General features: G+C 35.8%; 2 protein-coding genes across 2 annotated transcripts; one reads left to right on the forward strand and one right to left on the reverse strand.

The window, feature by feature from the left end:
* The first annotated feature begins 1,351 nt into the window (after window positions 1–1,351).
* On the forward strand, window positions 1,352–17,616 carry LOC117327848 (allograft inflammatory factor 1-like). Its single transcript, XM_033885053.1, has 6 exons — window positions 1,352–1,468; window positions 12,605–12,666; window positions 13,230–13,296; window positions 14,580–14,621; window positions 15,626–15,788; window positions 17,070–17,616. The coding sequence occupies exons 1-6, from the start codon at window positions 1,426–1,428 to the stop codon at window positions 17,152–17,154; spliced, it is 462 nt and encodes a 153-aa protein (XP_033740944.1). The 5' UTR covers window positions 1,352–1,425; the 3' UTR covers window positions 17,155–17,616.
* A 1,756-nt stretch (window positions 17,617–19,372) lies between these two features.
* LOC117327847 (uncharacterized protein PB18E9.04c-like) lies at window positions 19,373–26,084 on the reverse strand. The gene is made up of 10 exons (XM_033885052.1): window positions 26,005–26,084; window positions 25,420–25,573; window positions 24,890–25,008; window positions 24,487–24,616; window positions 24,100–24,248; window positions 21,927–23,778; window positions 21,628–21,749; window positions 21,109–21,259; window positions 20,731–20,885; window positions 19,373–20,537 (listed from the first exon to the last, which is right to left on the reverse strand). The coding sequence occupies exons 1-10, from the start codon at window positions 26,045–26,047 to the stop codon at window positions 19,915–19,917; spliced, it is 3,498 nt and encodes a 1,165-aa protein (XP_033740943.1). The 5' UTR covers window positions 26,048–26,084; the 3' UTR covers window positions 19,373–19,914.
* Window positions 26,085–26,682: the final 598 nt, after the last annotated feature.

Consider the following 26,682-nt stretch of genomic DNA (forward strand, 5'->3'; position numbering starts at 1 on the left):
ATGTTCCCCAGTCTCCTTGTTACGGAGGAGGTTTGACCCTGGAATTCAGACACATTATCAGAACGATACTCATTTTATCAATGTTGATGACATGAAGATGGATAATATACTATCTCTGTGTAATTGGTGTTACATAGTTCTATCACGTGATTTAAGCTAACTTCCTCACTCTATATTACATATGTTGTAGATTTTTACATGTATACAATTCTGAGTGTATTTAACTACGGAATAAAATAATTGAGCTAGAAGTATACTGTTTAAGTGCCCACTAGAGGATCAGGGGTAAAGTTTCAAAAACACGGGTTACAGGGTGTAGGACGTAAATTACCACCGCTATACATAGACAGTAGAGGACTCTTAAGAATCTAGGATGATTGTAGATTGTTACTGAGAGCATTTCACGTAGAAAGTTAAACCAGGGACCTACATACTAATTTTAGTATACAAGTCTCTGGTTAAACGATTCTAATTATTTAGTGTGGTGTAGGATATATTCCTAATGTTATGGTATAAAACAAAATATCTGCGTGTCTGATACAACTATAGTTGGAGATGATGTCCAACCATAGGAGCTAATGTTTTACATAATAAATACGTAATGTGTAATCTCATTCAATTGTTAACATGTTTGTGTACTTTGTAATTACTTTATCATGAATGCAGAAGAAAATCTTTTAATAGAAGAGAGCACATATAAAATGTAAATCTTTGGAAGATCCATGGCCGAGGTTTTACCTGGTGGTAGATTTGTTTAACTGTGGTCAAATGTGGTGTATTATGGTTAAATAAGGTATATATAGATAAAACATTGTTGCAGTATAAAGCGAAGCATCATTACCGATTATAAAACATTATCTTTTATTTAATCTAATTGGAAATATGACATTTAGAGAATATACTGGACTATGGAAATTTGGAGATTGGTGTTTGATTCCCAGAGTAAAATAATTCTATCTTTATTCTTAGAATATTGAAGTAATTCAGGATCAATACAACTAGCTCCAGATGTTACCTGTACGTATCAGCCCTCATTGTTTACAGGTAATATTCATTGATGATAATATACAATTACATTTATGTCGTGGAAGTATAACAATTACTTACACAATCAATACTACAACTCACACAATAGACACTCCTTTTGTATCACAATGTCATGTTTTGTGAAATGTTAGACACGTTTTATCAAACGAAAATATTGAATCATTATTCAAGAAAGGAATACTTACAAACGCGCAGGTAGATATACTATGCTTTAGTCACGTGACAGACCGTAACAGGAAGTACATATGTATACGATTTGTGTATATTTGTGTGTGTATATATGTCTGTGTGTTTGACATGAGTTTATTGCATTAGCTGTATAGCATCAGAGCTTGAAGTCTGTGTATAAAAGTACGACTAGATCTAGGTTGATTCAACATGCCGGGCCAAAACGGACAATTGGATCTAAAGAACAAACAAGGTTCGTATTGTGTCAATGTTTTCAGTTACTCCTAGTTTATTTTTTCAAACATTTCTCAAACTATTTTACAGCAACTTCTCTATATTTTACCAACTATACTTAACTCATGTTTGATTCAGCAATAAATATGCATGTACTTTAGTTCTAGTGTTTTTGTGATAGTATACATATCTAAACTGTCAAAATACATGTTAATGCAAAACACAAAGGGACATTTTGAATAGTTATACATTATTGCAACTGAAATGTTTATCTTTTAAAACATTTGTAATAACAATTAAGAAGTGCTTATGACATACTCTTATTTGTAAAGATTTTTGTTTTGGCGTCAGGATTAAGATGGTTATAATAGCTCAACATCTTAAACTATTGTCACGCAATTGCGCCATTGTGATGCTTTCGTTGATAGTTTGTCGCTTGTGATAGTCGCGATGTGGCGTTCAAGGTTGATAAATAAAATGACAAACTGCATATTAGCTTAAATATCAAATAAACATGAACCGTGCTGGTGCTCCAATTGGGCACTGAAGCAAGTTAACGATATAAATGTAAACATTCCTGGGTAGTTGTCACAGTGTGTATTGGTACCGACTATTGTGATATACGTCCACTGATCTAGAAAGTGTTTCGACTGTAACTAAAGACGATAATTGTACCTTAACCTCCCAGGATTGTAAGTCACATTATTGACAAATAGTCAGCATTGTACATGGACAGATAACGAATACACTCCAAGGTAAATCAGAGTGATACTTTTGTTTTCGTTATAAACATTTATACATTAATATGCGGGATCATCTAACGTTAGAATATACAACATTGAGGATGTGGGTGTATAGGGAACGGTATATATTGTATTTTACCCTACCGATATATCATTAATGGCTGGATTCGGCAGCTGATGTTGGATGATGATGAGGGTGCTTAGAGAACAATTCGTATTGTATTTTAATCTACCGATACATCGGTACTTGGATTTAGCAGTTGATATGACCTTTATGTTAGTTTTCAAAAGCTTTTTGCAATAAACATCAAAAGTTAATATAACTTACTTTTTATAATGCTTATAATACTGATTAAACTTGGTTACAATGTTACAATAAGAAATCATCTTAAATTATTGAAATCGTGTGGGTATTCGGTTATAATTAGCACTTTCAATACAAATTGGCAGATACATGCATTAGAGTCAAAATAAGTTAAACTGCTTGTCCTTCTAGGACTCGTCAGTAATGTTAAGGACATAAAGTGGTGGCAGGGAAATTATTAAAATAGGTCAGAGGAAATGTTTAAGATAGTCTTTAGGCCTGTGCCGTTAGTATAAATGACCGAACATTCCGTGAATGTCACCACCAAAAACATACATAGCTAGGCGTGTAATCGATCAGACGTGTCTATCACTACACAGTTACAACAAGGCCATCTCACCTATATCTGTCGACCTGTCATTGGGGTAATGGACAGTTGACCAGTCTACACACTGGTCAACACTTGTCTGAAGTTATTGTGTTAATAGGCATCAGTGTAACAAATCTTAACGTTTTTTAGCAGTAAAATGTTATATCTTCCCACACTCGTCACAGTTAGGTATCGATTACTATGTATAGGCCAGGCGGAAGGTTATGTCATATTTGGTTACATCTAATGACAGCCAACAACATATTCTGTGTTTTAAATCTCAAAAACAACACTAGCTAAATGATATAGTATTACGGAGGTTGGCCGGTTAGAATACAACTTACTTTATATATTGTAAGCAACACGCACAGAAGCTGTTGACAAACAAATTCTATAGCTTAATTTGAATTACGTAGTTAAAAGCGGACAGCGATTTGATCTGATTAAGTTTCAATGAAAAGGGAAGTAAACGTACGTATTCAGCATAAAAGGAATCGTAGTTTGAATATGGATTTTGTTGATGTTTTCAAGAGCAGTGATGTAATAGGTAATTCCCATTGCTAGTGTAGAGTTTAAAAAATGTGATTTATAAACGGCTAACGGCGAATATAAACCAACATGAATTAAATCTCAACAAGGAAGTTTTACTGTCACCGATAAGGACGTATGATATAGGTAGTTTGCAGGTGTAAACTAAACATACATGATATAGGATAATTTTCAGGTGTAAAATAAAATATACATGATATAGGGTGGTTTTCAGGTGTAAAATAAAATATACCTGATATAGGATAGTTTTCAGGTGTAAAATGAAATATACATGATATAGGGTAGTTTTCAGGTGTAAACTAAACGTACATGATATAGGGTAGTTTTCAGGTGTAAACTAAACGTACATGATATAGGGTAGTTTTCAGGTGTAAAATAAACACATGGTATAGGGTGGTTTTCAGGTGTAAAATAAAATATACATGATATAGGGTAGTTTTCAGGTGTAAAATAAAATATACATGATATAGGATAGTTTTCAGGTGTAAAATAAAATATACATGATATAGGATAGTTTTCAGGTGTAAAATAAAACATACATGGTATAGGGTAGTTTTCAGGTGTAAAATAAACATATGATAGAGGATAGTTTTCAGGTGTAAAATAAACATATGATATAGGATAGTTTCAGGTGTAAAATAAACACATGATATAGGGTAGTTTGGATTTACGTCCTTACAACAGTCCTGTGTAGAAACAATAACGGTAATGTGATTGTAAACAACATTCAGGAAGTAATGAAACCGACCACAGTCTATACACATCAACTTGTATGGGGGTATAGGCTTACCTATGACACCAACCACAGCCCAAACACATCAACTTGTATGGCGAGGCTGATAGCGTACCTGTGACACCAACCGCAGCCCATACACATCAACTTGTATGGGGGTATAGGCTTACCTATGACACCAACCACAGCCCAAACACATCAACTTGTATGGCGAGGCTGATAGCGTACCTAAGACACCAACCGCAGCCCATACACATCAACTTGTATGGGGGTATAGGCTTACCTATGACACCAACCACAGCCAAAACACATCAACTTGTATGGCGAGGCTGATAGCGTACCTATGGCACCAACCGCAGCCCATACACATCAACTTGTATGGGAGTCTAGCTTACCTATGACACCAACCACAGCCCAAACACATCAACTTGTATGGTGAGGCTGATAGCGTACCTATGACACCAACCACAGCCCATACACATCAACTTGTATGGGGGGTATAGGCTTACCTTGACACTGACCACAGCCCAAACACACAAACTTGTATGGGGGTATAGGCTTACCTATGACACCAACCACAGCTCAAACACATCAACTTGTATGTGGGTATAGGTGTACCTAGATACCAACCACACATATAAAAAAGGAAATAGTTGTTACTTCCTCCTTTTACACGACTATTGTTCGCTATTGAATGTACACACTGTGCGAATGATAGCATCCACTTTAGGTACATTATATGATATTCACTTATCTCTTTCCTCATCCATCCTCAGTTCCATTTCCAGTAACACTCAGCTGATCTGTATGTTGTCCACTGATTCTCACATATGTGCTCCATGGCGCAGTCACAGAATTCTGTGAATGTCAACTGAGCCTTCTCACAGCCACATCTAGCTGTTGCACACGGATGATCACTAGTGCAACCTCATCTGATCATATTCAGAATTCCTCTAGTACTGCCTTCCAAATCCACACCTGTATATGAGCACGTTTGACGTTTTCGACAAATGAATCGCTGTTAGTGGCAATGACTTTAATTTCGGCGTTACAGTAACTTGTTTTTTCGCCAGTTTAGATACCAATATTTGATAATTGATAATTTTGTTGCCATAAAATGTTGCAACAAATGATGTGGGCTCTGAAATTTATATCTGCTGCCTGCTCACCAAGCTGTCTCTGTGTGTGTCCCCCCCCTTTTTTTTAAACCTTCAGTACTGCCCCTTTTCCTATTCCAAACATGTAGGCAACAATGTCACATCCTGACAAAGCATGTGCTGCCAAAAGGTGTGGTACTATATTAGCATGTGTCTTTGCCGTTGCTTGTACATCTACTGAAGAGCTTTGTGGACTGGTTGCTTCCATTATGACAGCACATGTCAGATTCTGGATATGGTACTGGTAAACCAGTAAAATGAATACATCAGTATCGTCATACAGCACTTTGATGCATTTGCGAAACATTTGCAAGACACGTCATTTGCTGTGAAATGTTCTCATGTCAGAAAGACACACATGGGACCTCATGTGGCGCAGGATCAAGTGCAGTTTTCAGGTTTTAAATAAACATATGATATAGGGCAGTTTTCAGGTATAAGGGAACAACCAACCAATTGAAAAAATATATTTTTGAAACAGCCCCTGTGTATAGAACGTTGAGCCAAGGATAAAATGTCTGGCAGCCACTGATTGGCCAGTATGTTATGAAGTGAGAAAATAGATATGTAGCCTGATAGGTAACTATCAATAAGAAATGTTGATATAAATTTCGTAAGTCCGATTTGTTTTTTTCCCAAAAGTTCACGTAATAATAGTAAACAGGTAAACATTTACGATTTTTGAAAATTTTTACTGCGAAATTCACCTATTTTCAAAATGGCTGCCCTGGAGAAAATTTGAGCTGAAGGACCCAACTTTTTTTTTTGATTAGGTGTTATATCAGACCCTAAACTTTTGTTATAAACCATAATCGTCATATTCAATTCAAGAATTTGAATGAAATATTCCAAAACGTTAACACTAAAGCCTATGGGAAAACAATTGGTTGGTTGGTCTCTATAAAATAAACACATGATATGGGGAAGTTTTCATGTTTGAAATAAACACATGATATAGGGCAGTTTTCAGGTGTAGAATAAAACACGTGATATAGGGCAGTTTTCAGGTATAAAATAAACACATGATATGGGGCAGTTTTCAGGTTTAAAATAAACACAGGATATAGGGCAGTTTTCAGGTGTAGAATAAAACACATGATAAACACATGATATAGGACAGTTTTCAGGTGTAAAATAAACACATGATATAGGGCAGTTTTCAGGTATAAAATAAACACATGATATATTGCAGTTTTCAGGTGTAGAATAAAACACATGATCTAGGGCAGTTTTCAGGTATAAAATAAACACATGATATAGGGCAGTTTTCAGGTGTAAAATAAGCACATAATATAGGGCAGTTTTCAGGTTTGAAACAGTTTTCAGGTGTAGAATAAACACGTGATAAACACATGATATAGGGCATTTTTCAGGTGTAAAATAAACACATGATATAGGGCAGTTTTCAGGTGTAAAATAAACACTTTATATAGGGCATTTTTCAGGTTTAAAATAAACACATGATATAGGGCACTTTTCATTTATAAAATAAACACATGATATGGGGCAGTTTTCAGGTTTAAAATAAACACAGGATATAGGACAGTTTTCAGGTGTAAAATAAAAATACACTTACAACAGTCCTATGCAGAAACAATAACGGTGATGTGATTGTAAACATCATTCAGGAGGTAATGGATTGTCATTACTATTTGTCACGTATTTCCTCAGTGTTTAAATAGAGAACTGAAACTTACAGACTTATCTTTTGTTTGTAACGTTTTTTTTTGTATTTTTGTCTGTTCATTGAAGATGAATATAGCTAATATAACAATGGATTTTCACTGGTGAATTAACTCAACATGTCACGGATACAACTTTATATATTACAAAAAGAAGATAAAGATTACCAGCATATCGAACATAGTGTAACGATTAATGATACAATGTATAAATATTTAACTACGAGATATTACAATATAATAAACATCTTGTTCTCTCAAATATAAAGAATTGTCTTTTTTTTCCAAATTATAATATAGAAATATTAAATAATGACGAAATGCAAGTCTATAAATACAAAATAATAATGTCAGTAATATTTTTTTTTGTATGTATATACATTGTACACTGTCTCCCGTGAATTCCCTCTACCCATACAGAAAAATAGGTAAAAAATCTAAACTGTTAACGCAAAATTCTTATTTACTGTACCTTCAGAGAGAATAATAATTTATAGGACAAAACGAAAATACTCTATCAGAGAGAATTCGAATCCAAACACACGAGGAACTAGCGCATTGAGCGAATGTGGAAAAGATGGATTCTGAAAATATCCGTTCTTTGAGATAGCATTAGGGGACTGACATAGGAGTAAAATATCCATAAGAAGATCGATAGACGCGTAGTATATCTTCATTTTTATCATTACTGTATTACTGGATTTCTATCTCTCACATTACCGAAACTGTTTTGATTTATAGGGCCTACAACGTTAATGTCCAGTCGGCGGAAGGGTTTCCCGGCAATATTAAGTACATGCTTCTCGTGTAATACCTTGTGTGAACACAAACTATGACACAAGTTAAATCCCATACACGGAACATGACACAGTAGAACGATGTGAAGTAGACTGTTGCTTACTAAGTGTTGTCATTGTTTAGTAAGTATCGTCGATCTTCTATTATGTATTGTCAATCATCCCATCTGTCGGCGGGATGCCGAGCGCCCTATAAATCAGCAAACGATAATGTTTTTTAGTGTGGAACAATACACCATGTATGTGATGTAACTTGTATAACATCTTGTGTCTGGTATGGACAGATTATCTCTCTTACATTTCCCTTGTCTGTACTGTGTTGATCCAGTACCTACAATGTATACTGGACAATACCGCCGTTATTATTTACTGACCAAATTTTCAACTATACAACTTAGTTCTATTGGTCTGTTTATCTTTAGGATACCTGTTGGTTTGTTGATCGTTAAAATACCCTTGGGTGTGTTTATCGTTAGAATACCTTGGTTTCGTGGCACTGTCGCGGTTCACCTTTTGACCTGACCTATATCTGTATGTAGGTTGCTTTTCGGACTCTAGTTTTATAATCATTTAAAGATTCTAATTAATTATATGGCTTTCCCCGATCGGACGTGAAAAGGCATGGGTTGTCTACCCGACCACGTGGGTTTCCTCTGGGTACTCCGACTTCCTCCAACAAGTCCACCCCTCACCCGCTTCCATCCGGGCCGAGAAGCGTGGTAAATGTCAGTTGACATAACTTGTTTCGCAATTGTTATAACACAAAGAAAATTGAAAATTGGACTTACATGACGGTTGTCGTCGGTTTAACATGGACTTACATGGCGGTTGTCGTCGATTTAACATGGACTTACATGACGGTTGTCATCGATGAAACAGAAGACGCTTACCCTTCCAGAACGCATGATCTTATTATCTCTGAACGTTTCAAATTTTTATGTTAATGTTAGAAGTTACCTAATTCACTGAACCTATAGTTACTTGAGCTGTAAGTAATTATTTCACAAAGATTTTATTGAATCAAATTCAATGGGTATTGGGCAACAGACAAAAGCCTGTAAGTAATTATGCTAAGCATTTGTCAATACAATGGATGTAAAACAGTAGTCAGACTCTAGTCTGGATGCATATGAAGTATATTAGGTCAAAAGTTGAACCGAAAACATTTCCATATTTGTATACATCTATCCATTGTCGCTAGATAGCGCTGCGGGAATTACTTTGATGTCACTGGACCGTGTACTGTACTACTTTGTATTACTGACGTGGTAGGGGATGCTCTATCTGACAGATACATATCACCAGTCTGTAGTGTATACTATGTACTACTTTGTATTACTGACGTGGTAAGGGATGCTCTATCTGACAGATACATATCACCAGTCTGTAGTGTATACTATGTACTACTTTGTATTACTGACGTGGTAAGGGATGCTCTATCTGACAGATACATATCACCAGTCTGTAGTATATACTATGTACTACTTTGTATTACTGACGTGGTAAGGGATGCTCTATCTGACAGATACATATCACCAGTCTGTAGTGTATACTATGTACTACTTTGTATTACTGACGTGGTAAGGGATGCTCTATCTGACAGATACATATCACCAGCCTGTAGTATATACTATGTACTACTTTGTATTACTGACGTGGTAAGGGATGCTCTATCTGACAGATACATATCACCAGCCTGTAGTATATACTATGTACTACTTTGTATTACTGACGTGGTAAGGGATGCTCTATCTGACAGATACATATCACCAGTCTGTAGTGTATACTATGTACTACTTTGTATTACTGACGTGGTAAGGGATGCTCTATCTGACAGATACATATCACCAGCCTGTAGTATATACTATGTACTACTTTGTATTACTGACGTGGTAAGGGATGCTCTATCTGACAAATTCATATCACCAGTCTGTAGTGTATACTATGTACTACTTTGTATTACTGACGTGGTAAGGGATGCTCTATCTGACAGATACATATCACCAGTCTGTAGTGTATACTATGTATTACTTTGTATTACTGAGTGACGTGGTAGGGGATACTCTATCTGACAGATGGAGGGTGATGGTTCTGGAATGAACTTTTGTGTTAAACTATACGCTTATCCTCGTGACGATGTTATGATAAAGATCTAGCATATTGTCTTTTTTCTGATATTTTTTCTGACTATTTCACCATTTTCATGGACATTGTATTCCCCGTTTGCAATCACTAAGAAAACATCTCCAAACCGTTTCCTTGCTAATATATTTTTTGTATCGCATCCATATTTTACTTCTTTCATGAAGAGTGTTGGTTTTATTTGTGCGTGCATGTTTAATTTTCTGGAATAACTCCCGAAGTACGGGGAGACCAGACCAATGCTGTGACCTCATTCAACTCTCCGAGAGTTTGTACCCAATAACACGCACCAAAAACTATACAACATACTCAGCATACCTCGATGTATCATGTGGAGAATGTATCGAGGTAATCAAGTTATGATAACGGACAGCAAAATGTTTTACACATGTTTCATTACTCTGATAAAATGTTTTTGAATTCTAGACTACAAGGTTTTCATTTGATTAAGAGATAAATGTTAGTTTAAATATTATTTGTCGATTATTGATGAGTGATGATTAATTGCAATGTTAATCGTCCGGATTATATTACATCAAGTTTGATTAGAATCTATATGATGGGCATTTCAAAAGTTACGTTACTTAAATACATCTTGGTAGATCTTTTACCTGCACAATCATGCTAATGTAGATTAGACTTTGCGAAGAAGAAATTGATTCTCGTTTTTCTTCATTGTATGTATTACAAGCATGTCCTTGTAAATGTAGTCGCAGATTTTGGTGTTTTTTCCAAAATTAATCGAAGACTAAACGAACAATTCCAGATAATTTGCCTTGGAGTTACCCAGCATCCGTAACGGCAATGACATGTAGATATATCGTATGAATATTTCGGTAATATGTATAAGTGTATTTATTTATGCTGTATATACACATACTGTATAAATATTTTACGTATATAAATTTGTGCCTGAGTTCATGCGCGTTACACACGTTATATTACCTGAGGGATAATTTTGATAAAGTGAGCATGTCAAAATCGACTTCCTATCTGTAGAATTTTTGCCTAGTGCATTCGGTGTAACTTGTTATAATTTGTAGATGATAAAGACATCCTCAATCTATATTAGTATAACATATATTATGATATATATTGCATGGACAATCCCGAAAGAAAAACACCAATTAAACCAATCTATCACAAGTAAAACGCCGTATACCGTAAGATATCATCTCCATTTAAGGATACGGATATGTGTCCTACTACTACACGACCTTCCCTACCAAGGACGATTGATGGTAATGCTATTAGCCGACAGTGATATTTACTGTGTATTCGTGTCGTTAGTAGATGGTACATAGATGTCCGTCACACCATACAACCGACAGGTACTTCGTGTTCAATATTAACCAAGGTTGATCATAACATTAACATATAGATATGTGCTGCATCTAAAGTTTCTTAGTTTCTTCCGAGTGTTGTTTGTCTAATTTTATCTTCACAAATGTTCGAGATGTTATGGTCAACATCCAAATAAGTTTTTCATTAATAAAATTTATGAATGAATGCATGCGAGTTAATAAGGTCCTGTTGTGTATTGTTACTTATCTATAACGCAATGGCGATGTCTGTAGAGTATAGAAATGAATCAACGACCAGTTTCCGACAAATAGATCCGGGGATATCCGGGAATTAAAATGATATGTGAGTCACAGCTCGATGAACAATAGTCAGTGTCATTTATCATACAAACCACGGTTTATGCCATATATGGACAGTGTTTGACTAATACCAGGATATGTTCGGACAGAAGTTACGCATTTTATTTTGGTTCGATGTCAGGTTTCTTATCCTCGTGTGTTACTGTCAGTACATCAGTATAGGAAGGTCAGGAATATATATTAAATCTGAGAATGCATATATGTATATAGCCTTAAGGATAGTTTATTTTCTCTTTTAATGCCAATATATGAACTTAAATACAAACTATTAACATACAAGTTGAAAGGTGTCTGCAGAAGGGATGAGTAATTGAGTGTAGTCATAACTGGGATACCTTTACCTATAACATCAATTTATTCTTAATATGGAAATGATTACCGTTCGGCTTGATCACAAAATCTACAAAACAAGCGAATAACATAGAAAAAAGTTAAGTTTTTTTTTCATTGTTTGATTGCTAAGATAATTCCTGTTTATTCCTGGTCTTTTGCATATCTTTCTTGTATGAGAATAGACAAGCAGCTCATCGATCTACAAAATCTGTCGACATGATATCAAACCCTATGTTATGCAATGCGACGTGCAATGATTTCCGCTAGTGATGTCTTAGTCATTAATTGACAAGTATAGTATCGGAACTGTAAACTTACGACCCTATTGTCTGTCACAATGTCTGACTGGGAATACGACCTAATATATCGGTTACCGTGTCAATCAAGGACGTTTGTTACGACGTCAGCTGTCACCAATGTCCTGGCTAGTCTGTGTGATGCCGTCTTGTATTGTGTGCATAATTGTCATTCATGAAGTTGTCTTCTCTTCTGCGGTTGTGACCCCCTAATAATATGCATTTTAAAGTTTCTACAGAACTGCAATGCAGTCATCACTAAAATGCCACTTTGGCAGATGTTGACCTTTTTAAAATCACGTACTTGTACTTATATGTCACAATATAAACATCATTTTTAGATAATTCATATATAAATTAATTTTGTCTTCTCATGTTTTTTTAGGTGGAAAATTATTTGGTCAGCTGAAAAACAGGCAAACTGAAGAATTAACATCGATAAATCAGGTAAAGTATTGCAGAATATTTCAATTGAAGCTATTCTCAAAATTATAACACATATTTATCAATATCAGGAATTATCAAATGACATTTTTGGTATTCAAAACTTTTTGTTTTATTTTTTTTTCTATTTATTTATCTACTTATTATTTACAATCTAAAAACTAGTAGTGTCATTTTTGCATCTTTTGTAATGAGCTATCCTGTTACCGTGGTTATTTTTTCTGGGCTTTTATTATCACGACTTTGATTGGTAAACTATACACATGGGGATATTTACCATGAAGGTTAATCTCGCGATTGGGATAGGTAAACTATACGCGTTTTTTTCCTGCGAGTTTCTCTTTTTATCTGTTCCATCAACATCATTAACATCACAAAAGAATACGTGCTGGAGAAATATTCTCGGCCAAATGGCCTTTCGTGTATTTAGCGCAGATTTATAGTATGCGCAGGAGTAACATCAATCAATGTATAACTATTAGGTTGTATGTCGAGCTCTGTCTTTGTCACACCGTTAAGCTTGCATAATAGTCCTGAAACTGAATTAGTTATCTTTATATTTACAGGCGTACTTAGAGGATGACTCGTTACAGGAAATAGAAGATTTACCCGAGAAACTCAACAAATACAGAGGTGACGGTTATACCACAAAAATAGCTTCATGTTATATCCGTCTTTGTCAGAGATTTATGTACTTCAAATATAAAACGAAATGTTATTGTATTTAGTTCTTCGGGAAATGGAAGTGGTGTCGTTACTCTCAGATTACGTAAGAAATGCTTGACATACATATATATTCAACTGGTCAACCCCCCATCAAAACCTCGCGCAATCACACACATTACGTCAAGTATTGTTCACAATAACGATTTAATTGTCTAGCTCACCACGATACGTCAGGCTACAGAATTGATATACTTACTATTGAAGTGCAAGGAGACTGGTTGTAACACAAGTCCAACCTAGGACAAACAGGGCATTAAGATGAATTAAAGTGTAGGGAGTCTGGTATTACTCCAGCATAGGACAAACAAATATAGGGAGTCTGGGTGTTACTCCAGCATAGGACAAACAAATATAGGGAGTCTGGTTATTATTCCAGCATAGGACAAACAAATATAGGGAGTCTGGGTGTTACTCCACCAAAGGACAAACACATATAGGGAGTCTGGGTGTTACTCCACCAAAGGACAAACAAATATAGGGAGTCTGGGTGTTACTCCAACAAAGGACAAACAAATATAGAGAGTCTGGGTGTTACTCCACCAAAGGACAAACAAATATAGAGAGTCTGGTTGTAACTCCACCAAAGGACAAACAAATATAGGGAGTCTGGTTATTATTCCAGCATAGGACAAACAAATATAGGGAGTCTGGGTGTTACTCCAACAAAGGATAAGCAAATATAGAGTGTCTGGTTATTGCTCCGACACAGAACAAACAAGACATTAAAATGTAATGAAGTGTAGGGACTCTGGGTGTTACTTCAGCACAGGACAAACCAGACATGAAGATATTATACAGTTATAGCCTTTTGGTAAGATCGATAACGGTTTTATTTACCTGAAAAAAATATCGACCGAGAATATATTTTTTCAGGTCAATAAAACCATGAATTGACTGAAATAAAAAAAAGATATTTCTAACTGTTTCTCACTAATGGGAGGTAATTCAGAACCAATCTTTTCACGTAGTCAAACAGCACTTTTTACCAGCTTTTTTGCATGACCGGTCAATACGACTTTTTATGGGTAATCATGTGACACTATTTCGGTCAATCAGAGAATGTGGAAAATATGATATTATAATAAAATGAAGTGTAGGGAGACAGGTTATTATACATTTCCACCAAGACATTAAGGTAATCTATATCGGAATATGTCTGTATACAGTTTGTCTATGATTTTATTTAACAGATCAATTCATGGAGTTTGATTTAGACAACTCCGGGGATATTGGTATGTATACAATTGAAATTTAAACGTTATTTTAGCTGCAGTTCAATATTGTTTTAAAGTTGTTTGGTTTGAACACGTGTTGTACCCTATCATTCGGTATAATCTTTAAAGAGGCTTACCCGCAGACGGACCGGTAAACGGCACATCTCCGATCACTAAATAAACTTCAGTACACGTTTCTATGTGACAAAATTAGAGGCTTTCCGACTTTATTTCTTGAAAACAATTACAGAATATGTACTTAAAAGACGTTTTAAAACTCAACCTGAGAGGGAAATGTATGGAATATAACGGCAAATCTTCTTTGTAAATCGCCGCTGCCTTTGAAGTTATCACTGTGCGGCACTGTGCACGTGCTTGTTTCTTTGATGTGTCAATCAAATTAGACTCCACTTTATAGCGGGGACTTATTGCGGGTTGCGATTAAATAAATAATATTTAAAAAATGAGGTTTTAATATCACTTTTCAGGGTTTTTTAAGGAAAATAAAATGAAAAACTCAACAATTCCAACAAACTGTCATGTGTAAAAAATCTTTTTCTATTAGCCAATTTTTCTGATCTCTCTGCGGGCAAGCCTCTTTAAGGTTAACACTTGTTAACATCTGTCTTACAATTGTTCTTTGAAATTGAGAGTATGACTATGGGTATGGCCATCACAGCTGTAACCTACTTGTTGTTTTGATAACGACTTACTGGTATATCGTCTGTGTTGATAATTTAGATTTTATAGTGAATAAATAATAATAATAAAAAAAATCATTGATGTTGCTGGCCTTCAACCCCTACGACAAATTATAACATATTAGATAAGGTTATGACTACCAAATGTATTTCAAACACGAAGAATCATAGTTTTTTATCATATATTTTTTTATTTCTAACTTAAAATTAATTACATAAATCTTGATAATTTACACTGCAAACATTATATGTTTATATTTTTACGCTTTGATGAAGTGAACGTCTGTTGCTTTTATTAAAACTATCTGTACATTTCACCAGATATCATGGAATTGAAACAGATGATGGAGAAGCTGGACTGCGCTAAGACACATTTAGAGCTGAAGAAGATGATTGCTGAGGTGGACACGACGGGGTCGGGTACTATCCTGTACAGGGAGTTTCTCGATATGATGTTGGGCGGAAAGTCAACAGTCCTCAAACTGTGAGTCCTAATAGTTATGTCAGAGCCGATTAATGTAATGTTGGATAATTGAGATTCTGTGAAATTCGGATCTCAGTTGGTATCTATATATCCTCTATTGATAAGTGTAATTAATATTTCTTTCTTAGTGAAATATTAATGCAAAATTCAGGAATGGCGTTCACCATTTACTTCAATTTCACGTTAACGACAAATTCTAAGAGTTATTTCCCCTGCCATATGTAGGAATTTATCAAAATCAAGCAATTCATTTTACTTGTCTATACCTCAGGTGGCGTAATGGATATCATAATCACCTTGGCAGACGGGGTTCGAATACTTTGTCAGATATGAATTTTCTCAGGGTTGTCCGTTTCATCACACAATCCATCCTCTAAAATATTTTGTTGACCACCCCAGTGTCTGGTCAGCGTTTGTTTTTTTGTGACTCCAGTGTCTGGTCAGCGTTTGTTTTGTTGTCCACCCCAGTGTCTAGTCAGCGTTTGTTTTGTTGTCCACCCCAGTGTCTAGTCAGCGTTTGATTTGTTGTACACCCCAGTGTCGGTCAGCGTTTGTTTTGTTGTTGTCCACTCCAGTGTCTGGTTCAGCGTTTGTTTTGTTGTCAACCCCAGTGTCTGGTTCAGCGTTTGTTTTGTTGTCAACCCCAGTGTCTGGTTCAGCGTTTGTTTTGTTGTTGTCCACTCCAGTGTCTGGTTCAGCGTTTGTTTTGTTGTCCACCCCAGTGTCTGGTTCAGCGTTTGTTTTGTTGTCCACCCCAGTGTCTGGTTCAGCGTTTGTTTTGTTGTCCACCCCAGTGTCTGGTTCAGCGTTTGTTTTGTTGTCAATCCCAGTGTCTGGTTCAGCGTTTGTTTTGTTGTCCACCCCAGTGTCTGGTTCAGCGTTTGTTTTGTTGTCCACACCAGTGTCTGGTTCAGCGTTTGTTTTGCCGTCTTACGTTTGCTTTTAGGTCGCTCCAGTAAATTTTGCAGATTCTGGTCTGATGTTCTCAGTACTCTCGATATTCATTCAGTTTTCTGTTTGATATTGAATTTGTGTCCAGATATTGGATGTATTTGATGGCTGTGTGTATCATTACCTTTGTATTGAAATATTTAACCTTAGTAGAGGTGGCCAAAGTAAATAAAAATGTCTGGTTTTAACTTATGATCAATGTTAAGATGTTATTGCAACCATGTGCAAGAAAACGTCCTGCCCAATTCATAATATCCATGTCACATTATTATTTAACATTAGTAAAGATTCTTAGTCACTAATGACACCATCATTCTGTTATTCCTGCAGTATTTTGATGTTCGAAGAGAAGATGCGTGAGAAGGAAAGGCCATCTGGACCACCTCCCAAGCGGGATCTGAGTAGTCTCCCGTGAATATGGTGCCGAAGTGAAATACCCAGGATGGATGAGGATCGTCTTGAATGTGTGAATGAGGCTTTGGATGGATGGCTATGTCTGTTGGTTAGATGATATGACGAATGAAAGAAGAATGTATGGGTGATAGCACAGTTTTGATTTTTATTTGTTCCTTTTTTTTCATAAATACCACGCAACACTATATTTTTTCAATTAAAATGTTATGTATGTATATTGTCATTCCAAACATTCTTAATTCGCCATTTATCTAAAAGGACTTTTAAGGAATTAAAGGTTTATAGAAAGTCGATATAACATGTTTTTATTTCAGTGATATTTGTTTTTCATTATGTATCATTTTGAATTAAGCATCACATACACAATACAGTGTAGTGTTGTGACGCCATTCCTATTGTAATCGTTGTTAATAATGTACAGGATATGTCAGATTAATGATTAAATAAAATGCAATCACTACATCGGATTCGATACTTTACTCTATAGCTGCATGAATTACTGGAAGTACGTGTAAGTATGCAAACACGTAGAAGGATACTATGGTGTTAATGCAAGATTGAGTTTTCCAGTGAATTTCGAATTCATTACGTATATAATGTAGTGTTATTGTGTTTTAATTAAACATGACAAAATATAGTTCGAACATTGCAATATACGTACAACATGAATTAAGGAGTATTGTCATTGACATTTTGGTGAGGCCCATCCAAGTCGTGTCACATCATGCATACTTGTACCATCTAACTACGACTGATCCCGATATCAGTGAATGTTTTACTTAATTGGATTTTTCGAAAATATACAATGGATTGTAGAAAACAATAACCAATTACCGATTGAAAGTTGAATACTATAGTTAAAATAATAAACAAAAACTTGCATCAAACACGTCAATGATAGTTATAAAACAATTACTTATGACAATACAGTTGTTAATGGATTGTTTTTCTTTTATTCATCTGGAAATTTATAACAGTGTAAGTATATATGCAATATACTCTGGAATGGTAACAATTTGATAAAAACACAGCACAATGCTTCGTGTTATCCACATAGCTAAATGCATACACAGAATATGTAATGCGATATTTATTCAAAAGATGTAGGATGAGTTCAGACAGAAAGACAATACAGCGGACAATATGATAGAAGTGGTATAACACAACGAATACGATATTTAAGAGTGTGACGTTTCGATGACTACACTGTCACCTTCATCAGACTAAAGGAAGAATATGTTCCAGGACGGATATTACCTTTCCATTTTCAAACATGTGAAAGGGAACGCAATAAACTTAAACCAAACAAAAGCCAAAACATCAATGCACATACGGAGAATTTCGTCACACAATATCGCCACGCAGCAGCTTGCAATGTCTTATGTACATATATGATAGATACATGTCACTTAAGTTGTATTCGATTTATTACCAGTCGTTACACAGAAGACGCTTGGATTCAGTTCGTCATTATGAATGCTTTTTTACCATTTTGGTAAACCTGGTCTTATCCTCCTTGTTGTTTTTCAATGGTCTACACGTGAATCTCTATTTTGTGAACATTGTACGATTGTTTGATCGGTTTTGAGTTGTAATTATTCGTTTTTACCTCAGTATTATCCTAATGATACATATATTTGGAAACGGAATTTATTGGTAATGGTTTTTCATATCCCAAACTACCCAGGTAAAAAAAGGAAAATGCACAAACAGTAGCATAAGTTGTTAACATTCGTCCTACGTAGCCTCGCTGAAGTATACATTTATATCATAACCCTAGAAACAAAATACGGTTTAAACTCATATCCACATTTTATACATCAATGTGTTTGATTTTAAAAAGATTAATATCGATTAGTGTAGTATGTCCATGTTTCCGAACACAGGCTATCAAGATATACTGTATGTTTAAACAAAACTGTAATCATGATTAAAATAGGGCTTTGTTTTGAAGTCAGAGGCGTAAGTAAAATTAATTCAGTCTTGCATGAAAGGATCAAGATACCTCGTACAACGGTAGTAGCAGATGATCGAATTTTAACAACAAAGGAATTCAGTCTTACACGAAAGTGTCAAGACAACTCGTACAACTGTAGTATCAGATTGGCTCTTAACAACAAATGAATTCAGTCTTAGTGTCAAGGCACCTCGTACAACGGTAGTTTCAGATCGACTTTTAACAACCAAAGTAAAGTACGAAAAAAGAAGAAATCGTCACAAATTGTAAAAATATAGAAAGTTTATTTCAAATAATCATGATGAAATAACAATAGCTTCTTACAAAACTCAGACATACATAATCAAGACAATGTCATGTTAAATATCAATTTAATTAAGAAAATAAATTAATACGAAATAAACTTTATTATCGCATTTGCGAATTATTATGCACTTACTGTTAACATACCAGACATTCGGGCGACGACAATCACCTCAGGATATCAGTGACATAAAGCTAAGTAGTGATTTGTGTACCATATTGTAAAACACTGACATCCTGTGATCTGTCAAACATGTCAAATAATGGGGGCAAATCTACATTACAAGTACAGCACTGTTAAATAAAACGTGAAAAGTGAATAAATAAAGCCGATCAACAGCTCAGAATATATTAAGTTATGGATTTCTAAGAAGTTCTACTATATCATTCACACGGACACGTTATCTAATGTATCAGTTATACATTGTTGCTTTTAAAATACTGCTACTTAAAAGATATCTAATGGACGACATTTCAATATTTTTTTTTTATACTAATGATTTAAGCCAATTGATTGTCAGATATGTGTGACGGTACCATATGACAATCACATGGGTCGATCTTGCAGTGCCCCTGGTTACACATTCGTTCACACCACTCCTTATACCCTGGGACGTTTCTTAAAAGACCGCGCACCTCACATTCGGGGACTAGAACTTCAGAGTCAGAGTCATCACATCTGCATGTGTCAATTGGACAGAAACCTCGGATACCATTGGCTATGCAATATTGGTCTACCTTCTCCGACATTTCTTCTTTTTTGAATTCGAACTGACCGTGATAACGACAGTTGAAACATAATTTCGGCTCATCCATTGGGATATCCACTGTGGTAGTTTCCGAAGTTATGATTGGATTCATTGTAGTAGTATCTTCGCCAGCAGACACTGGTGTAGTTGTTGTAGTTTGTTCATCTGTTGTAACGACTTCAGTTGTCTGTTCAGTGGTAGTGGATTGGTCAGATGTCAGGCCGGTTGTAGTAGCCTCCTCAGGGATAGTTGTCTGTTTAGCTGCAGCTTGTTGAACTGTGGTAGCTTCGTCAGGTATCATTTTATCGGTTGTTGTAGCTTCTGCAGACGAGGTTGAAGCCGATTCTGTTGTCATTTCGATAGCGATGTCCTGATCTACAACCACGGAAATAGGATATGTGTTTAATTATGATATGGAAGTCTAAACAATTTGGTGAAATAAGGGGTAAAATCCTAATTTTTTAATTGTAATACCAATTACATGCATTTTACGACTATATTGAATATCTACAGAAGTGGATAGATAAAATACCTAATATTATTATCATCACAAAAATTAAGAACTTACCTGTTGGGAGGGTGATTTCCTGTAAAGGACAGAAAAAGAAGTTCCTGGTTGGTTCTATCACATTAGAGATGTAACTCAGGACTGAGAGGGCCTGATCACGTGAGCAGTGGTTGTTGGCAGCATTCACGAAACAGTGTTTGGTGGTCTCCAACAGGCTGAAATAACAGGATGGATTCATAATGAGCTGAACTTAACGAGTCAGTGATATGTTGTCGTTATTGCTTGAAATTGTTTATTAAAGGAACCGTGTTTCAATGTCTATTTACAATCCTTTGACGTTTTGGACATGATATTCGACTTAAAGAATCTGTATTATTATTGATTGTCAGAAAAGGCAATGCAATTATTTTGACAACAGATTATACGCAAACTACAAACCTGCAGAGTCGTTGACTTTCCATGAATAAGTCTGGACTAGATGCTACCATGGAAACGAGAGCGCCGATTTCTTGTGATGGTTCCAGGAGACATGACTGCGTGTCGAGAACAATATCGGGCTCTGCAAAACACTTGGCCGTTTGCGAAAAAGCTATTACGAAAAGAGAAAAATATGTCGTTAAACAGGTATAATTCAGCTCCACAAACTTTACTCTGTACAAATCTGTTCAATACAGTATCAGTATTGTTGTAACTGTAGCTCATTTTTCATTACAAAAGTATAAAAAAACCCTATATTGTTTAAGATGGAAGTTGGTATGAATACAAATTAATGTTTATATGAAATCGAAATAAAACCTTAAAGTTAAAACATCTGATAGTAAGATAATGATTTGATATTGTGTTATTCACATTCTGTATCAAATTCCTTCGGAAATCTCAGGTAAAGATCAATCTTTATTAACATCAAATGCGTGTTATCATATCCGCGTGCAGATATATATATATATATATATATACCTTGTTTTCCTGCACCACATATATAGTTGAAGGTATGTCGAAGAGAAGTGTATTGCAATAAATGTGCTCCAGTGCAGCCTTTCGATTCTTCCTCAAGACAGGTATCTAATGCACCTACCGACCTGTAGAACCAACCAGAGCAATACGTTAAACTAAATCATAAAATGCATCAAACGTCATTTTCCTTTTCGTATTTCATTAGACGATTTTAGGGATAATGCAAACATACTTTGATTTTGATTTTCCTTTTTGTTTTAAATTTGAAGGCAATGAAAAAATGAATAACAAGAAACACTTACATGCACAACTCCTCTAGTTCATTGGCTGATAGCTGAGGAAATACTCCAGTTGTTGTGGCTTCCAGCATCTGAGTGTAATAAGGGGAAGCCCCTATAGAATTAACGATACATTGGGCAATAACGGTATTATCACAACTGGTTTCCGAATCCATATCTTCTCCAAAGGTAATTGGTTCAAATGGTAAGCTTGGCGGTGGTATAGCCATTGTAGTAGTTATTGGCTCCATGGTTGAGGTCGTTGGTTCCATGGTCTTGGTGGTGGTTGGTTCCATAGTTGTGGAAGTCATTGGTTCATTGGTTGATGTGGTGGTTGGTTCCATGGTTGAGGTAGTCGTTGGTTCCATTGTTGTGGTAGTTGTACTTGGTTTCATGGTTGTGGAGGTCGTTGGTTCCATAGTTGTGGAAGTCATTGGTTCATTGGTTGATGTGGTGGTTGGTTCCATGGTTGAGGTAGTCGTTGGTTCCATTGTTGTGGTAGTTGTACTTGGTTTCATGGTTGTGGAGGTCGTTGGTTCCATAGTTGTGGTGGTTGTTGGTTCCATAGTTGTGGTAGTCGTGGGTTCCATGGTTGTGGTAGTTGTCGGCTTCATGGTTGAGGTTGTAGTTGTTGGTTCCATGGTTGTGGTAGTCGTCGGCTTCATGGTTGAGGTTGTAGTTGTTGGTTCCATGGGTGTGGTGGTGGTGGTTGGTTCCATGGTTGTGGTAGTCGTGGGTTCCATAGGTGTGGTGGTTGTACTTGGTTCCATGGTTGTTGAGGTTGTTGGTTCCATAGTTGTGGTAGTCGTGGGTTCCAAGGTTGTGGTAGTTGTCGGCTTCATGGTCATGGTAGTTGTTGGTTCCATAGTTGTGGTGGTGGTTGGTTCCATGGTTGTGGTGGTCGATTCTTCCGTGATTTTAGGGGTTGTTGGTTCCATGGTTGTGGTAGTCGTCGGCTTCATTGTTGAGGTTGTAGTTGTTGGTTCCATGGTTGTGGTCGTGGTTGGTTCCATGGTTGTGGTCGTGGTTGGTTCCATGGTTGTGGTAGTCGTTGGATCCATGGTCGTGGTAGTTGTCGGTTTCATGGGTGTGGTGGTGGTTGGTTCCATGGTTGTGGTGGTCAATTTTTCAGTGATTTTAGGGGTTGTTGGTTCCATGGTTGTGGTAGTCGTCGGCTTCATTGTTGAGGTTGTAGTTGTTGGTTCCATGGTTGTGGTCGTGGTTGGTACCATGGTTGTGGTCGTGGTTGGTTCCATGGTTGTGGTCGTGGTTGGTTCCATGGTTGTGGTGGTCAATTTTTCAGTGATTTTAGGGGTTGTTGGTTCCATGGTTGTGGTAGTCGTTGGGTCCATGGCGGTGGTAGTCGTGGGTTCCATGGTTGTTGTGGTTGCTGGTTTCATGGTTGAAGTTGTACTTGATTCAAAGGTTGTGTTGGTCGTTGTTGTCATGGTGGAATTAGCTGACTCAAAGGTATCGGCAGTTATTGTCTCCTCGTTATTACTGGTTGTAAGGCCAATGTCAATACTTGTTGTGGTTGACTCAGCAGACGATTCAAAAGTTGTAGACATTGTTGGTATCCCAGTATTTTGTGTTGTTTCGTCTATTGATGCTTGATTGGCTGTTGTAGATTCATCACTTGTAGTTTGTTCGGTAACCGCTGTTACTGTGTCGTCCCGAGGAGATGTGATAGGCTCTGTCTCTGGCAAACTAGGTTCTGGTGTCGAGTTCTGAGGACTTACATCCTGTGGTTCAGGGGTAATGTTTGAAGGACTCGTTGCTACTTCTGGAGACATTGTGGACAGACTGGTAGCAGACACAGTGTCGCTTGTTACATGAGGCTGTTCTGAGGTAGTTGCTTCAGTTTTGTCCGATGTATCTAAAAGACATGATCAGGTAAGTAATTCGCAAGTATAGCTTGTTTTATGTCTTCTTGATTGGAAGTTCTGTTTCAGCTTCCTGTTCGTAATATCATGTAGCCTCAGATCATACAAATTCATATTGAGAAATTATGTGTTTCGATTTCATTGAAAATATTCCATTCTTTCATATCAATATACACTTTGTAGTTTAGAACGGACTGTAATGGTTTGTAAATATGCCATTACATTTCTTCCACAACAATGTGAGCATTCTTTCCTATTGTAAAAAAAAAGAATATTTTACATGTTTTTTTTAGCAAATGTGAACATAAACCTACCTGTCAAGGTTTGTTGAGCATGACAGCCAAGCAGGTCTTGTACTGGTCCTGTGAGCGTCATGATATAAGCCGTCATGTAGTCACTGGATCGTTGTCCACAGTACGCATTTGTGATATCAGTCACGCATGTCACGGAACCATCTAGAAGACTGCAGGTAATAAAAAAGTTGTTGATAAATTACATGCAAGCATTTACAGAAAAAAGACAATGGGAGATACATTCATGTTAACATGACAATTTTTTTCGTTTCAATAAAGTTATTTCTCTGGTATATAAAAAGTGTATTTGACCAAGTAAATTCAGGCATATTGTTTACATCAGTGTTACGAAAACGAATGGTACGCAGCACAGAAAAGGTTTATATAAAGAGTTGTTATAGTACTAACCTGCAAATTTCTGAAGTCTGTTCGCTGTTTTGAAGAGTTTCATAAATTGAGAACTCTCCTATGTTCATACAGGATGTGGTTTCGTTGATGAAAGATGGATCAGAGAGGCACATGTTGTTTTCGAAAAATTCTAAAATGTAAATACACATATATATTAGATATTGGTTTTGTAATTTCAAGTTGTTATATAAATCGCGTTGTTTAGGAAGCGAACGTGTTAAACACTTTTGGATAGGACTGAAAAATATTTTATTTTTACTGAATGAGCTATAAGAAACTAACCAAATGTATATACTCTATGTAAAAGTTATACTTCTGCCAGTTGCCTTTATCAAAATCATGCTGACTCAACAATTGTAATGGGATGAAATGACCCCATGCACGAACGGTTACATAAGCTTACCATCTTCGGTATTGCATACGAATGCTATGGATGACAGTATCAACTCGACCGGGAGAGTTTGATTTCTAGAGCAATCCGCCAAACTATTACCAAGACATTCGCCAAGGTTAGTGGTGACACTACAAAAAACAATAATGAAAATGACTTAAAATAATTGATGATATAAAACACGTGTATAGAAATGATTAAAAATATCTATGAGTTTGTTAAGTAGTCAGGTATTAAAAAAAACAACCAAACAGCAAATAATTTCAGGTTTGGATAATTTATTGCCATTATTTCGAGCTTCTGGCTAACGTTTCGAAACACTAATACAATTATATTCGATAAGCTCTGTTTCGGACAGTGCTAAAATCGCCCTAATTAAAAATATTGAGATAGGATGTATGTAAAGCCTTCGTCAAATTTAAAGTCTTAGTTATTTGACGTGTGGTGTAATTGAATTCTGCTTGCGGTTTTGCTTTGATTATTCAAAAATTATCAACGACACAATTTCAGAATAATATCCTAATTCGAGAAAGGACTCTTACTTGCAAAGTGTCGAGAGTTCCTCAGACGTAACATTGGGCAGTTGACTTTGTGCTGATTGTGTAATAACGTCATTATACTTTGGCCATTCTGTCACAGCCGAACGAAGACAAGTTCCAAGAAATTGCATATCACATGTTTGAGAGTGGGCTGTTACTAAAAATCAAAGAGAATATATCTAGATATCATTCGATAAAAAAATTGAAATAATTATTCAAAAGAAACTGCTATACACGTTTACTATTATATAAACTGTATATTTTCCCTCTGATCAAAGTATCTATAGGTTAAATCATATCTGTAGACTATGATTGCTGCTAAAATATTACATACATGTATATAATGTCTTTTGAAATTATTGTACGTAAAGACAAACAGGATATTTGGAACTTTCATTAGAAATCAACAATAAAATAGGGTAGAGCAAAAACGTTAATCTAACTTCATTATACGCAAGAAAATAATACTAAGAGTATTTAATTAGAAAAAATAAAGTTTTTAATGTTATATTAATTCCATAATATTTTCAATAAGGTGCCTACGTAATAGTAATTATTATACAACTAAGAGATACTAGAAAAACTTACATATCAGTGTAGCAGAAACAACGAGATTTAGTATAGCCTTCATTGTCACCGTATTGTATTGTTCGCTGGCTGTCTTCTGTTTGACTGAAGTTCTAAGCCTCGATAGCCTTATATACATTTTGAAATCATAACAGGGCCTGGCAGGTGACATAATTAATTATTCCACAAACACCACTTAACCCACCTACGCCGGCATGATGTCACAAACTACGGTGGTTGTCTTTCTCGGCACGGAACGCCCCCTCCCTTCTTTGGTCTATCATCTCGCTTTGTTTTTCTGTAAGACCACGTAACACTTGACGTATCACAGAAAAAAAATAATGTCCTTAATGACACCTATGATCAATCATTGTTAAAAAAAACTTTTCTTATTATTTCTTAAGTAACATACATTGTAGCAGCAGTTATGAATTAATTTAAACCTTTCCTGTTGAGTTGTCTACAGACAAGTTATAAAACATTCGCACAGGTAATATGCTAATGAAAATACTTAATGATAATTCATTTTTGACTTCATACATATTAAAATAACGCGTGATGATATTTCACAAGAAAATAATCATGTTATAACACAAAAGTAGTATTCTTTTGTTATTAATATTCCTCAAAGTTATCAATAAAAATTGACAGTAAAATACACTAATTACCATGAACTCTTTTCTATGCACTCTTATACTT

This window comes from Pecten maximus, chromosome 5 (assembly GCF_902652985.1).
Source record: "Pecten maximus chromosome 5, xPecMax1.1, whole genome shotgun sequence".
Lineage (NCBI taxonomy): Eukaryota > Metazoa > Mollusca > Bivalvia > Pectinida > Pectinidae > Pecten > Pecten maximus.